Source organism: Pleurodeles waltl, chromosome 7, assembly GCF_031143425.1.
Source record: "Pleurodeles waltl isolate 20211129_DDA chromosome 7, aPleWal1.hap1.20221129, whole genome shotgun sequence".
Classification (NCBI taxonomy): Eukaryota; Metazoa; Chordata; class Amphibia; order Caudata; family Salamandridae; genus Pleurodeles; species Pleurodeles waltl.
The window spans coordinates 252021027-252037833 of NC_090446.1; the positions used below are offsets into that span (position 1 = coordinate 252021027).

General features: G+C 41.4%; 1 protein-coding gene across 1 annotated transcript in view; it reads left to right on the top strand.

Annotated features, from left to right (window-relative positions):
* Positions 1–818: 818 nt before the first annotated feature.
* The window catches only part of CYP24A1 (cytochrome P450 family 24 subfamily A member 1), a 53517-nt gene continuing 37528 nt past the window's right edge, over positions 819–16807 (top strand). The window contains exons 1-6 of the mRNA XM_069243617.1: positions 819–1104; positions 1919–2109; positions 3376–3469; positions 8528–8624; positions 10489–10580; positions 13203–13314. Coding sequence (XP_069099718.1) covers positions 874–1104; positions 1919–2109; positions 3376–3469; positions 8528–8624; positions 10489–10580; positions 13203–13314 — 817 coding nt within the window. The 5' untranslated portion in view covers positions 819–873. The remainder of the gene's footprint in view (positions 1105–1918; positions 2110–3375; positions 3470–8527; positions 8625–10488; positions 10581–13202; positions 13315–16807) is intronic.

Sequence of the window (16807 nt, forward strand, 5' to 3'; positions counted from 1 at the left end):
ACACCAGACGGCGCCGGCGGCTAACGCCGGCTAACGTCATTCAATAAATACGGCGCCCGCATGGCGCTTCAGAATGGTGTTAGCCTGCGCTAATTTTTTTTACGCAAAACTGCGTTAGCGCAGTTTTGCGTCAAAAAGTATAAATATGGGCCAAAGTGTCTAAGGTTCAATTTGTCTAAGACCTGTGGAAATCAGTCTTCTTACTTGTGATAAAAACACGAGAGAGAGAGAGAGAGAATCCAAAGAGGCAGGGAGGGAGAAAGACAGAAACAGGGGAATCGCGGTAAACCTAGACAGACAATAGTAAGAGAGAATATGTTCTGACAAAGTTTCAAGAAAAAAAATCTATACTAAAGCTTGTGCTTAGGTTCAACAATACATTTTCCCACGTGATAATCACTGTCGCTGTCTGACAGTGACAGGAGTTAAGTTAAGAAACTAAAGTCAGAAGGAAAAAAACGTGAGAAAAAAATAAATCATTAGCCTTCTTACACTACCTACGCAGTCGAAATCACAGACAGAATTGGGCATGAACACGCCTGACCAATCAAGACTGAACCATCTGTAGCCAATCAAAAGACGGCTCGCGAAGGTGTCATTGGCTGCCGCATTGCTTCCCTTCATGAACTGTCTCGCATTCCTGAATTTTTGGCACCAAGGCCACCCTTTCATGAACTTGTGGCGTGCGTTACTTTTATTTTCCCCAAGACAACACTGGCCACACACCAGCTCGGCATGCATTCTGATTGGTCACAGATAAAAACCCAATGAACCCATCTAGTTTCTAGAAAGTATAAATATCGTGACAAATGCTGCATTATTTTAGAAAGCAAGAAATTGTGCCTGCCTTGTGCCTGCAGTGTTTTTTTAAACATGAGTTTTCGGGTGAAAAAAGATTTGATATGGATGTTCCTGAAAAAGAGGCTGGTAGACATGCAGGGGTCAATCCTTACAGCTTCTGCCGGATGCCCCTTCCACCCCAAGCAGGTGGCACCCTGTGCAGGCTCTCTGTCTGCCATCCCCGGCCCCACCAAGCTGCCACTTCTGGGGAACCTGCTGGACATTTTATGCAAAGGGGGCCTTAAGAGGCAACACGAAATTCTGGTAAATAGTTAAAAAAAAAATTCAAATACATTTATTTGAAATAACAAAAACAATTTGTAAAATTGTATTTTTTATACAATGGCAACCAAGTTATGATGCTATGCTGCTGCTTGTTTATTTAGCTCATGTGTCTTTGAAAGTTGATATATTCTTGTTTATAACATGTTATACTAAAAATGCATTGTTTTGACAATGTTGTAGAAACTGAGAGTAGTTTAAAAGGTTTTGTTTGTTCTGTGTATTCAAAGACGTATTTCCAAGAACCGCCTTTGTGTCTATCCTCGCACACATGGGTGCATTGAGTTAATGCTAACCACGTGTCCTTTCTTGGAGAGAAACAGCGAGATGTGGAAACCGTGCAAAAGTGAAAATCTCTGGCCGTGCGACTTGGGCAGTAATTCAGGGTTCATGTCAAGGAGCCCTCAACCAATGGTCCGAAATGTACCAATTAGAAATGTACCAATTTGCGTTGTATTCGTCGACAGAAAGAGCTTCGTCTTCTTGTCAGGGTAGGAGGCGATGTATATGCGCAATTGCAAAACAATAAGTAACACGTGTATTTCGCTTAATGAGACTCGAAAAAGGCATAGGATATAAAGTGATAACTGTAATATTTTGTGAAGCCTCGAGCAATCTGTAGATTATGCCCTGCATATTATAGAATATGTCTTCGCATTGTGGGTGTAAAGTTGTGGAGCTGCTCACACATACTGCAAATATTCTCCTTTGGAAAGTGTTCACTGCTGACCAGGTGACCGCAGCCCTGGAGAAGCCGGTGTGTCTGACAGCGTGTTTTTGATTTCCCGTGCTTCAGGCTGGATACCACAAGCAGTTTGGAAAGATTTTCAGGCTAAAGCTGGGGTCCTTCGATTCGGTCCACATCGGGGCTCCTTGCCTCCTCGAGGCGCTTTACAGGGAAGAGGGCAACTACCCGCAGAGGCTGGAGATCAAGCCGTGGAAAGCCTACAGAGATTACCGAGACGAGGCATACGGTCTCCTGATACTGTAAGTACACTCTGATATCTTCCATCACACCCTGCTTTGCAGAACGTAAAATCAAAGTATTTCCATGAATATCCCTTCAAGTGTCGTAGCAAGGTGCCGTGGTCCCTGATGCAAGCTAGGAAAATGGGCTGCCCGCCCCCTGTTTGCTTGTAAGAGACTGACATAATTGGGATGATGTGGGACTCTCACACTCTTGTGCCCTGGTGCCACTGCACATGCTGCACAACCGACAGCTGCATTTTGCTCACTGTTGTTTTGGCAAACTCACTCCTCACGTCGAGAGACCTAAAGCCAAAGACAGCGATTTGCTTTGATATAAACGTGTTTCAAGTGTCTTTTCAAGGCGCTTTTCAAGTGTGAAGTTTTCCAAGTGTCCGTGATATGAAGGAGTTCACATGTACTGCTTTAGAGGGGGCGCTCAGACCGCAGATTGGTTACAGTACCATTGAAGGTGTGTCTCACTACTGTTAACTTATTGTTCTCTGTAATGAGTTAAGGTCGGAACAAGTCTCATTCTATACGAAAGAAATTCAGTAAGAGAAAGGTTCGGTAACCTTCATTGGTAACACTTTTTTGGGAGTGATAATCAGGACCAGAAAGTGAGTCTTTCACTTGGAGCGAGTTACACCGAGATAGTCACGCATTGGCAGCGTCTCAATCGGTGAGTGAATCCCACTCACTCGGTGTAAATGTAGAAGAAAGTTCCTCAATGCGAGTTAATCTCACTTACTTGGAGAGTGCCACGTTTACTGAGATTGAGTCTAACTCACAGGGATGATCAGAAAGTCTGAGAACCATTCTCTTTTCTTGGAAGTGACTCTCAGTCAGTGGGGGACAGTACGCTGACTTAGATTGATTCTCACCCAAATGGAGTTAGTTAACATCACTGGGCGCAAATACATCGACCCAACATTAATCTTTTTGTTTCTCTCTGCTTAATTCATATGGTTGTACCCGTGGTTGGGGCGTAGGTAATAGCTTTACACGTTTCTGCATTGGACTGTACCGTTCATTCCCCCGCCCCCCCCCCCCCCCCCCCTTCGTTCTATTCCCTGATCTGTAGCTTGGGCGTACAAATGAAGTGAAGGGTCTTTAACATCAAGTATATTCCTCAGCAGTAACACTGTGTTATTGAATTGGTCAAATCTTGACTGCTTCATTAAGAAAGGTTGAACTGAGAATGTAGCTATGTTTTACCAACTACAGTTTACTCTAGTAAATTAAGTGTCATATTATTTTAACTCTTGCCCTTATCACAATGTCTAGGGAAGGAAAAGAATGGCAGAGGGTAAGAAGCGCATTTCAGAAGAAATTAATGAAGCCCACAGAAGTTATGAAACTGGACACAAAAATCAACGAGGTATTTACTGTTGACAAGCTTGTAGCACAAGTCATGTTATGGAAGTCACCCTGGCAATTTAAGGGAAGCAAAATGTTTTGAAGGTTTGGAACAGGGTTAAATTGAGTACCGCAATATAAGGGATGCAAAACTTTTGAAGGTTTGGAACAGGGTTAAATTGAGTTCTGAATGTATGGGGTGTATTTATTTAATATACAAATAAATTGCAGTATGTGCTTACAAGGGGAATTGACACGTATATGCAAAATATGAAATCTGCTCTTGAAAAGGGTAAGTGAGTATCGTTTATATCAAACTCACCAAATACCAAGCTGCCACTAGGCACTTCTAATTGAAAAACGAAAGGGGGAGGTAGGGGTGGTGAGGAAAAGCCAACAAGGTAAAGAGAAAATCCCTACTCTTTTTGAAAATCACTTTTTGAAACAAATGTTCCACCAACAATGAAATGTATCCGAATTCTTTTTAATAGAACTGCTGCCACGTGTTTCACTTGGATAAATAACATCCAAGACCCCTTTAAGGCAAACATGGATCTGTTTAAGTTATGATAATGTTTGATATTAATGTATGCAATTGCAGTCTGGGTATAAGTAGTGTCTCGGTAAAACTGCGTGCCTTCTAACCTGTAACAAGTCACTGAAAGAGAACTATCAATATATCATCTTTAATCTCATAGATATCGATGGCATTTTACAGTGATAAGGAGTATTTCTACAGTCCAGTAACGCGTTAATAGAAGAATAGGCACTCTCTTGTAGGGAGGGGGATGTTTCAATATGGTCAGTGGGTGCCGATGACCTAAATTGTAGAATTTGAGGTGATAGAACCCCCCTGCACATTATTGCAGAAATATGAGGGGCTTTGTCATTATGGTATTTGTGCACCAGGGTCAAAAAGATGCTCTTGATACATTTCTTAACCAAGGATCATGTTAATAAAGAAATCTTTAACCTTCAGAGTCACTCAGGCAATACAGCAAAGCAGTCTATCACAGAGAGTCGCCACAAATCCATTACAATGATATGATCACAAACTCAATATGCTATTTAATTGTCAGGGGCGAAGTGCACCCAGTGGCATAGCGTGGGGGGTGCGGGGGGGGCGGCCTCACCGGGCGCAACCTCTTGGAAGAGACTCGAGTGCTAAAATCCACGGGTTAGGGGGCGCAAATTACTTGCCTTGCCCCGGGTTAGGGGGCGCAAATTACTTGCCTTGCCCCGGGTGCTGACAACCCACGCTACGCCACTGAGTGCACCAAGGTGCACAAATTGTCTGTTTCACCTAATTATGTCAGCAAGAATCCAACTTCTGCCGCCCCTTTCTATTGCAAAGATGGCCCTGCAATTCAGAAACACAGGGAAGATTATGGTAGGAAACATGTTTCTTATACAATATTTCTGACTGATTGATTTGAGCCATCCAAACAAGAACATTATTAACAATGAGCGAAAGCGCTGAACTCTTTAAGTGTTGCCCAGGTTATGTGCAATATGTTTCTGCTGCACTTTACTCATATTCTTAGGGCAGCTTCAGAGCACAAAAAAAATGTTCATAGACTGCATCAGGTCTTTTAAATTTGTTCACTTCTTTTTCAGATATATTACTCAAAAAGACGTTTCCTGAAATGTCAGCCAGAGACAATATTCTGCATGTTGTATATAGTGTCACAATATAGAGGACAGATGAAATGAATACAAAAGACTATGTATTATAGTAACTTTGGTGATAAATACTTATTTCCTATTTGTGAGAAAGTGCTTTTTTTCTTTGGAGCGTATTGAGGTCCACCAAAAGTAATAAAAGCACAATCTTGTTAGGTCCAGTTAAAGATTTCAGTAATCTAAACCTGAGCTCAACCTTCAAAGAGAGGGCAGGTTAAATTTAGGGAAAATGTGTAACATATTCAGAAATACCCAAACAGTTATAAATCAAAACACAACACAATAAAAATGCCCTACTAATTTATAAAACAGTGAGTAATTTCATCAACAAAATGACACAAAATGTACAAAATCCAATAAGAGGAGCTGGAGAAATTAATGTTTAAAGATTTATGTAAAAGAGCACCAAAAAACTCAATGCATCAGTGGTAGACCAACACATAGATTACATTTCAGGCTAAATGGCATGGAGTATGAGTCAATAAACAGGCCAGGTTCCACCTTGTTAGTGGTTTAACTTTCTGATTTTTCTGGAAGTCAAAATACTTCAGGAGTGCAAAGCAGCAGAATGTATCTTATGTTGACTCCATGATGTTGGTTAGGCATTGGACGTGGTCTCGATGAAGCTGTTGGGGTTGAGGGAAAAGGTTTGAGAGGGAAAATTCAAGTTTCACTCTCAGGGAAGTCCTCTACCTGGCAAGGTATGTTTGGTGCCTTCACAGAGTCAAGATTCTTACCTTTAGGCTTCATCTGTTTTAGGAACTCAAAATCCTCTAGTGGGGCAAGGCCAAGGGATGTGTTCTATGAGAGCGCAACAAGATAGTTTTTTTTCTCACCTAGGTCCCAATAAATAGCATTTGCTGCTGGGGAGAAGCATCAACGGGGTGAAACCTGTCTCTTCAGCCCATCAATGTTGCATCTTAGGGAGATCAGCTTGCATGGTTTGTCTCAGTCCTCCAGAGGTCATGAAGTCCAAAACAATCTATTTTCTAGGTATGTGTAGTGGTAGGAGAAGTCCATGAAGAGTCAGCCAACTGTCCCAGTAACTTAGGAACAGCAGTTGAAGGTCAAGGATGACTCTGGTAGAGGGCACCAGGAGGGTTCAGGTTGGGTCCAGCAGATACCGGTCAGCTGGGCACTTCAGGAAAAGCCTAACACAGCTTGTTGTGGCCCTTTAACTTACATAGGATGTCAGCTGACCACTGGAGTCCACTTCTTTGTCCTGGGTACAAGCGGGAGCAGGTTCAGCCCTTAAAGTCTCTTCACAGATCTCAATCTGCAGGTGCAACTCTTCTTATGTTCTTTTGCAGATCTAGTAATGTTCCGAAGAAGGAGTTTTAGGGTGCCACATTTATGCCTAAAAGTAGCCTGAGGGAAGGGGTAACTCTTGGCCTCTCCCTAACCAATAGTTCAAATGTTCCCTGGGGTAATCCTACCCACATTTACAGCAGTTCTTCTGTGTTCTACTGTAAACAATCCCACAGAGGTCCATCACACACTATATCCAAGATGGAGAAACACTTCTTCCCTTGTACAGAGCCTGTGTGCCCACTGAGAGGTGTGGCAAGGGTAATTAGTAGTGCCCTCTTCATTGGTCACTGCAGACCAGTTCTGAAGCCAGTTTCTCCACATTGGGTTTGGTACCTATCTGACTGGGAGGACAAACGAAGGGACCAGTCCAGGTGTCAATATTTGCTTATAACAGGGTAGTTCCTCTTTGAAGTAAATTTAGTACTTGTGCACAGCCAAGCTGTTCCTCTGCCAGTGGAACAAAAGCACCTCCCACACCCTAGCCTTTGTCTTTGCTCTGTCAGCAGTTTTCACACCTCATCATGGCCATACATAAGCTGGCTAACAGTTGGGGACTGATGCAAATTATCCCCCAGGACTTCAGGCAGGGAAATGTATTTTTAAATGCCCCTGTTCCTTAATATTTATAAAAAATCTGACTTTATGATTAGGTTGGCTTTCAATACATATTTAAAAAGTTATTTAATCGTTTTTCTATCTGCTCCGTAGCCCAGGTAACATAATTAATATTTAACATTGCTGCTGGTGTTTATCTACAGCCATGTAGCCTTTCTCCGGCTTTTGAGGCTAGTCACTGTAAGGACATTTTAACATTACATTCAACTTTTTAATACCATGCACCCTGCCTTGTGGGCTCCAAGTCCTATTCAAGGGTGACTTACTCATGTTTAAAAGGGAGGGCTTCTCCTGGCAAATTGTTTGATTTTGACAGGTCTGTTTGCGGTTTTAAAACTGCAGCAGCCAGCTTATAATGGCCTGTCACACTAGTGCTGGAGTCCAATAGTGACATTTAACTTATCACACCATGGGTGTACTTAGGCACCATATTTTATGACCTTATAAGAAAGCTAAAAATGCAAATCAGGGATTAGCTAATTGTGACATATTTTAGAGGCCAAAGCACATGCACAGGACATTGGCCACCAGTCGCCCAGTGTCTAGCGTCTACAGGCTAACAACAACAATTAGCAAAAGGAGGGGGTAACACAAAAAGGAACATTTTCTAACACTGTTGGTATTTTTTTATTTATTTATGTAATTTATTTGTGAATTATTGACTTCCATTTTGAAAGGCTTGATTCCGACATTGAAGGTAAATGCTGATCCATGGCGCACATATTTCTTCTGTGCAGTGACTGGAATTCCAGAATTTGCACCATGTACCATACCCCCACAATATACCTCAGACACATTTCTTCAGGTCCAATCTGTGGAACTATACAGCAGGAAAAGCATGCAGTAAAATCATATACATGCAGAGTTCAGTAATACAAACACCAATCCCACATGCAGTCCTTCGTTTTCCAGAGGAAAACGTGGAATATGCAGGAGTTACCATATGCAGTAAACACTTCTCCCCAGAGAATCACTATTTACTGGGTGGGGCAAATAGCCTATATATAATATGCCTGATTCTGAGTGATGCACAATTGATCACGATGATCCTACAAGAGTTGGGGAGAGAACATAAAACATGGAGGATAGGGCAAGCAGTTGTATTTAGAAGCCAATTATTTTTCTGTATCACTGTCTTTTCATTGGCTGAAATTCCTCCTCCACTGTGGGTGATATTGTCGAGAAAATGCAGTGCGGAGCATTCTACTCTGTATTTAGAGTTTCCTTTAGAAAATGGAGAGCTGCAGCTCCCACCAAACTCAAAAGGAGGTGATAAGTTTTTTCATTAGATGGGACCTGGAGGGCTTCAGAGATGATTTGCTTTCCTATCATTGTACACATTTAGCCAGTCTAACAAGAAGTATCACTCCGCATAAGCTACAGCGACCTACATATTAGATTAAAAGCAACAACAATACTATTTGTATAGAAGACGTAATCACTTATGAACAATTCTCCTTTTTTCTTCCAGGTTCTTGTAGATCTTATGCAAAGGATGGATGCTCTTTCCGATGAAAAAGGAAGGATTCATGATTTGTATTGTGAACTGAACAAATGGTCACTTGAAAGTAAGATATCATTCTTAACATACTCTACTTAGGAACATGTGTGGGTAGCTTCAGGTGAAGAAACACCTGATTTGAAACGCCTGATTCTGGCATTGCTGGCCTGTATTGTATTCCCAGAGTGGTGAGGAAGGAAGGGAGGGCCAATATTGCGCAGTTGACAATGAGTCCGCATGCATTCCTTACTGACTAGGAAGATGTCTGCATTGTCTGAGATTCAAAAATGTTCTTCGAGGTTGTCCTTGACTCTTCTCAGTAGTTCAGTTAGCAGTGGATGTTTTTGGTTGCAGGTACTATTGTAATTGTAATTAGTGTATCTAGGCATCTGATGTGTACCATATAATGTCAATGGACAGGATGAGATATCAAGACAAGTACCATTAAGAGACAGAGAGTCTTGGATAGCAAGCAACCCCTTGTCACTAGGAACATCAGACACAAGGCTGCTTGGACGTAAGACTCTAGAACTCTAGTTAAAACAAAAAGTTGAGGATGGGTTATACCCAAGATGTACAATACAGGACCAACAAAAAACACGGTGACACAGATACTAAGGGGTGGATTTTCTAAAAGGTCATTCAACTTAGCAGGGCAAGGTGCTGCACCGAGAGAACAGGGGAGAGAGGCGAACAGCTCCATATTGACAAAGATTTGCTCTATTCTTGCAGTGTCACACTTTCTGCTGCCTTGCACCAAAGCAGTTAGCCTTTCATTTTATTGCAAGGGTGCCTGCTTAGTGTTCAGGATTGTTTGTGTGAAGGAAAGGCTGCCTTGCTGCACAAAAAACATCATCAGAAGAATATTCTTCTTTCCATTTGTGCTGCAGAATGCAGAGAGACATTAACAAGGAGACATGAAGATATTTCTCCTAGTTACCCCTCTCGAAGTTAGGTACACCACTTACATCTGAGGTTGTGTCAAAATGCATAGGAGATATATGGGAGTGGCCAAGCTCCTCCAATGTAACGCCTTCCCCATGCAGTATAACACAGCGCAGCACAAAGAGCTGTATTGGGTTACTTTTTTTTACAGTGCCACATTCGGTGGCTCAAAACAGCACTTGTGTGGCTTTGTAAATCTCAACAAGCATTTTGTGTCGCGGCTGACCCAAAAAGGGATGCAACCACAAAGCGAAATGTGAGTATAGATGGGCTCAATTAAACCAAGGTCAAGTACCCCTGTAAAATTACATTTTGATAACCACCACTTTGCCCAGGGGTAGAAATCACTATATGAATGTAATTACAATATACACATATACAATACAAGCCAGAATCCACAATCTGCCATATCTACAGTGACAGCTTCATCCATCAACAACGTGTCACACTGCTGTAGCTGGCGAAGAGGAATTGTACACAAAGAGGCTTTAACCCTCACTGGGAAAACTCACTGCATGGACCATACTCATGTGGATTAAGTTGAAAGTTTGCAATATCTGCATGTTCCTGCTGAGGGATAACCCTCACCCACACTTCAGAGGATGCACACTTGCAACAGAAATATCAGATATTCCAAACTCTCAAATCCTCTGTCCCACTAAAACTCTATTCTTCAGGTAGTGAAACGTTTGTGATTATAACAAGATACATTTGGTTCTAGAATTATGCTCCAGCATGAGCGCCCTAAGTATTAGACCAGAGGTAATGGACAAATAATTTCTAAATATCTAAGTGCACTCTTGTTTGCAACAATGCCTATAGCGATCATATATGTGTGCCATTATATATTTGAAGCAAGTGAGTGTTCTTATCTGGCCAACAAGAGCCACCGGTATGCCTGAAATGTATATATGTCGTTTGTAAAAAATAAAACTGCTTTCCCATACACTCTGTTTGCAGCAGTAACACTAATGTGTTTTGTGCAGGTATATGCTTGGTATTGTATGATAAAAGATTTGGACTCCTGGAGCCAAATATTGGAGATGAAGCAATGAACTTCATAAAAGCCATAAAAACAGTAAGGCTGCAAAAAGTTTCCCATGTACTAATGTGTCCTATTAGAGAGTTATGTTTGCTCTTATTTAAATTAATTCATATGAAACACTGCAAGCTTGTTTCTAAAAAAATGTTTATTTTTGACTCTAAAGTGTATTCACGGTGTCATTGAAAACATTCCTCTTGTTTTGTTTGATCTAAAAGTAACGTAGAAAGCTGTATCGACCCTTGGTGTACAGCATCTTGATAGTGCCTTGAAATTTTCAAAATTGGCCCAAATTATTGATCTTCACTGACATCGCTGGTAGTTTGAGACGCTCTGTAACTGATGATCCTCAACATTTTAAAAAGGTGTAACACCACAGCCAGAGGTAGAATAGCATACATGCCTGCACACACCTTATGAAGGTTATTTGTTTATAGCTCTTTAAGTACCATGTTCCTTTTTGATGCAAAACTGTGGTAATGCAGTTTTGTGTCAAATTCCTTAGCACCTGCTAGTGCCATTCATAGCGGCAGCCGTGCTCCATTTCTATGGATTGACTCACGCTGGTGCTAAGGAATGGATAGCGTTAAAACAAGAAGATGCTATCCGGGGTGGGGGTGGCGGGGAGGATGGCAGAAGGGAAAAAGGGGCTAGTGGGTCAGACATGATACTAGACTGGGTAGCGGCAATAAATATGCTGCTAACCACCCTAGCATTCTTTCCTGACGCACTAGCACCCAAATATGACTCCTGTCTAAGTATTTCACCTAATGGTCAGCATAGGGGATCAGTGTCGCCTGGCAAGGCCATAATACCCAGTACAAGGCAGGGGGTCCCATATCAGGGGCCCCCAATAGTACACCAAAAAGAAATACCTATACTTACCCAGGATGGAGTCTCCCATCCTGTGGTGTCTCTCTGGTGTAGGTGGGGGTGTTGCTGGGATTTGGGGTTGGCCTCTCTGGACCCATTCCATGGCGTTTGGCCATGGAAATGGGTCCACAGGTACCCTAATGCCTGGTCTGACCCAGGCACTAAATAATGGTGCTAAGCAGGCTTACAACCATTATTTGGGTCTGCCACCTCAGTGCACGCCATTTCTTCACCAGAGGATAAATATGGTGCTAGGAGGTTAGTGTCATGTTGTGGACAGGATCACCTACTTTGCATCTTTTTAGTGCAAGGTAGTTTGCTGCATCCACAACATGACGCTAACTCCAATATTTAGACTCTAGACTTGTCTCACGACAAAATATAGATATGGAGTTAGGCCAGCTCTGTTTTAGCATAAAAATAAATGAGGCTAAAATCGTGCAACCCAGTATAAATATGCCCCTAAATTTTTGTTAGCAAAACGATTTCCTGGTGTAAACAAAACACCATTTGACTTCTAAAATTAGAAGCTAGTGGCCAATTCGAGCTTCGATTTGTTTGGGCCAAAGCACTCAGAGTGTCCTCCAATGAAGCTTCCAAAAATCATTTAGTGTGTGATCTGAACGTAGACAGTCACATTAAAGTGTTGAATAATATGGGTAAACCTTGGAGGGAGGTTATTGCAGTATTCGCAGACATCCTAATACAAATTCGATTGCGAGTACTTGCAGCTAAGCACCGCTACGATCATGTCATTATTCCACCAGTGTGATGTTAATTTGCACCCTGTTTCTGAATCTGAGCTCCGAAGTGACATGCACAACTATACTGCTTCACTTCCAGCTCAACTTTTCTCACTCTTATTTTTTCCCCTGGGATTCACAATGGCCTCCTTTTGTGGGTACTCAAAAGTCTTTATTTGACATCCTTAGAACAGGCACAAGTTGCAGCAGGATAGATGTGAGATTTAAATTTGTGATCTGAATACTCAACAATTATGCCAAGGATTCAGACATATACACACTAAGTACTTCGTGGAATAGCTATCCAGATATCTCCTAAACAAAGTGAGACTCGCTGTACCCCTTCCGCACAGTCAGCTTGGCAGTTTGAACATGACCTCATGCGATGTGGGATAGCTGAGTCTGTCCTGGCCCTGGAAACTGTGCTGAACAGGGCAATAATATTACCCCCTTCCTATTTACAGCTGTAACCCATAACAGAAACTAAAAATCCAAAGGGAAAGGTTTGAGGAAGCAACAACCTCGCAAAACAAGAAAGCTGAGACAAGCAGCACCAACAAAGAAAATGTCAACTTTTGTGATTTATGAAATCTAGCAGGTATTTACTGTTATATAGGGTCACATAACAAAAAACTATATCTGATACACAAATATGAACATACTAATGTGTGTGTCACATTAAAAAAAATAAAAAAAACGGCTAGCTGAGAGTGTATTAATGACCGGAATTCCAAGGAGACTGAAAAATCCAAGGTGCATGTTCTAGGATAACCCGGGATTCCAGGGCTAAAACGCCATTCTGTTTCAAGGTGATTAAACAATTTCCCATCTGAGCATCCAGCACGTTTTTCTCACCAACACCAAAAACTGAAAATTATTTATTATTTGCTTGATTATCTGTCATTAAAATGTCCTCTTGGTAATAATGAGCATATCTCTTCTCATTAGGCAACCTTGTTCTCTATAAATACTAATTCATAGCTGACATTCAAGTTTTGTAATTCAAAATTGCCATGACAAAACTTCCTTTGTTTGTTTACAGATGATGAGTACATTTGGCATGATGATGGTGACACCAGTGGAACTTCATAAAAGTCTCAATACCAAAATTTGGAAAGACCACACACAGGCCTGGGACGATATATTTGAAACAGGTAATTGAATATCCATCTTTATCTGTACACGAAATCCTCCTGGAAGCATCTCTGGGGTTTGGGGGTACTGAGTGTCCCAGCTATGCTATTGTACTAAGAATAATGGCCCAAAATACCCTAGCCAGGGTGACCCAGGCAGGAAAACAAAATAATCCTTTCTCTTGTGCAGAGGTCAAGATGTAAGGGAGAAATTTACAGTTGGTAGATGGGGGGCACATTTGCACATATTGGTAGGTGTCCTGCCCCCCTATTTGCTGTGTGCATTGGTATACACCATGTATATATGCACCATGTAGGACTGATGGTATATCTCCCAATTTCTGACATCTGCTCCCACATACGCCAAACTCTAAATAACCCTAGGTGTCCTTGAGGTGTTGGGGGTGAGAGAGATACCACTGAAGTAGTAATACAGTAAAAGAACGAAGAATTCAAGTTCCAAACCAAAACAAAGATTAACTAGAGACCACAAATAATTCGGGGAAAACAATTAAGTGAAAGTTGCCAAAAAATGGGTTCAGCTGTCATGAAAGTCGATGAGAGCAATAGCTAATGGGGCGCTTCTAAAATTCAGTGCAATTCCATGGGGAAAAATACAATTATGCACCATGGACAGGTGTGCATGGGACTACTGACTTCGAGCTTGTCAATCAAGGTTAGGATTCAATGCATGAATTTGGTTAGACATGGTGCTTTCTAGGGAGCATTGTTTCTTTTAGACTTGATCTGATTTCTGAACGAGTCATAAGAGGATGGGCCTCAAATCTCTATGTAAAAATGGCCTCATGAGGTTTGAATATGCAGTTTGCGTCATCACACTGAAGACGTAATTCAAAGTCAATAAAGCTCCAGGAATCTGGTGGGCCTTGATGACAGATTCTCAAGGCTAGATTGTGGATGGATGGACAGCTTCTCTCAGCTGGTTCTGTCTTTGTGACTTTTCAAGAGCTTTTTTCACTGTAGAAGAGAGGGATCCTAGGTTTAGGCCAATCACATCTCCATGACATCTGTTACATCTTAAAGGAGCATCAACAGAGATGTTTGCAAGTACTACAAAAGTGATATATGGAATGATGACGTTGATGCTGGTAAACAATGTCTTGAAGTTATTCTTTCAATGCACAATCACCCATCTTTTCATGGAGTCAGATATGTTCTTGCTTCTGTGTTGGTTAGAGTTTACTGCCTGCTGAGACTGACACAGGACTTAAGCACAGAAGAATCCAGGCTTCTTCCTCATATCTAAGAATTAAAGAAAATTCATGAACATACAAAATACTAGAAAAGGCAGTTTGACCAATCAAAGCATAATTTAGATAAAGCTGGTATCCTTCTGATGATGATGATGGTGATGGTGATAATAATAATAACTTCTTAATTAATAACTCGTACCCTTTCAGTAGCCATTTCTAAGCTCCGAAAATAACAGGTTCTACTATTACCCGTTTCTGTGGTATATTCTCTAAGCTCTGTGTGTGTCAGTGGTATGGTGTTTATATACTGAACCATATAAACTTTTAAAGTTGTCAATGGTTCAAAATCTTGTGATCTTTAGTAGATTTCTTACAGACCACTAAGTGCTCCAATATGATTTTCTGTTATTCCAAGAAGACAAAGAACCAAAGTGGGGAGATAGACCATGGGAAACCCTTGCTTGACCAATAAGTGTGGCCTGCTAATATTGAGGAAACATTACTCATCGCTTGCCTTATCTAAGTAATCCGTGTGAAGAAGGCAAGGATCATCACCAATCTTTCTGATCTTTGTTTGGTTATACACAACAAAAAAAACAATGAAAATAGTTTTGAAGAAGGACTGAAACATTGAGGAAAATGCCTGGAAAAGCAGGGTCCATAGTGATGAAATGCATCAGATACATAAAACTGAACTCTTCACAGATGGGGGCAGCATTTAAACAATATCTAACTACTCCCCTCTTTGTGCTGATTCAGCTTTAATGCCTCCACCATCACAACTTCCAGGATCCTTCTCACATGCTGCACCCTTTAGTGTCTTACATTGTCACACAGTGCAATACAGAACTCGGCAAGATATAAATTGAGATAAAATGCGGAGGTTTACATATATTAATCTCATTTAATGGAGGGGCTTAAGTAGGGGGTTACATTTGAAGTGATGCTAGCTGGAGTTCTATACAATATTTGTTACAGGAACTTGAAAGGTGAGGAGAGATGAACATATCTATTCTGGTCATTTGTAAACACTGTGGTGCAGGTGTGTTCAGTTTGTAAGCACTAATCAAATTGACTAGTTGTGCTTTTATAAACAAAGTCCTTTTGTAACAATAGCAGGCCTAGCAACTGCGCAGCTTTAGGATTTAATGAGATACAACATCACAAAGGTAGTGGTCCAAGGTACCAAAGTTGTCAGTTTCCTATAATATCTAACACAAACCTTCTCTCATTTATAAACTGGGGATTATTTACAAGCCCTTTGATGCGGGACAGCACAGCAAGTGACCTTGTTGCGCTGCCCTGTGCCACAGAGAAAGGGCAGAAATGCACCAAATTTACAAGATACAATGCATATCATTCCTTTCCCCATGCACTGGTGCAAAAATGACTGCCTAGCGTCAATGCAGGCACCCTTGCACCATGGTGCAAGGGTGTCTGGATTGTCAGTAGGGTTCTTTTTGTGTAGGAAGGGACACCTTACTGCACAAAACAATCCATAGAGGCATTTTCCTCTTTCATGGAAAGAGGAAACAACAAAGAGAAACAAAGTTATTTATTCTCATTGCGCCTGCCATGGGAGGCGTACAGTTTTGACGCATTCCCAGGTTAGAAATTCTTGTAAATCTGGAAATGCGTCAAAACCCATGGATATTGTGTGGTAACACCCACAGCAATGCCCTTGGTACGCCTCCCTGACGCAGTGTAAGGTGACTTACGCTGCATTGCCTTACACCATATCTACAAGGCCAGGAAAAGCCACGCAAAGTGGCTTTGCATGGCCTCTTCGATATGGGTGTGCACTATGTGCCACTGGTGATTCACAAAAAGTGATGCACTTGCGACACTCTGGGCTTTTAAATATGCCTATGTGTTTCTTAAAGAGCTGTGCACCACCCTCACCCAGGTAATACAGGGTATGTAGGTTTCATGAGTGTGTAAAGTTGGTAATTTTTCTTTATTCAAGGAGTATTTGTTAAGATCTTGTCATAGTGTGTACTCTCACAGAGGGTATTGCGTTTAATTACTGTGCTGTGATGCATATAAACTACATGTCTGTGATCACATAGTAATAGGCTCATGAACTGTGTTGCCTGACTGACATCAGTGAACCAGGAAATGTAAATTCGAACTCCACTGAACTAGAAAATAGTCTGCTCGGTTGAACTCTGTTCTGAAATAAGGGACACTTGATCAATAGTTGTTAAGATATGCAGTTCTTCTAGTTCAACGACATAAACCCAGATACCTTCATTCTTCTAACTCCTCCTCTCCTGTTTGGTGTCCTCTTATATGTGAAC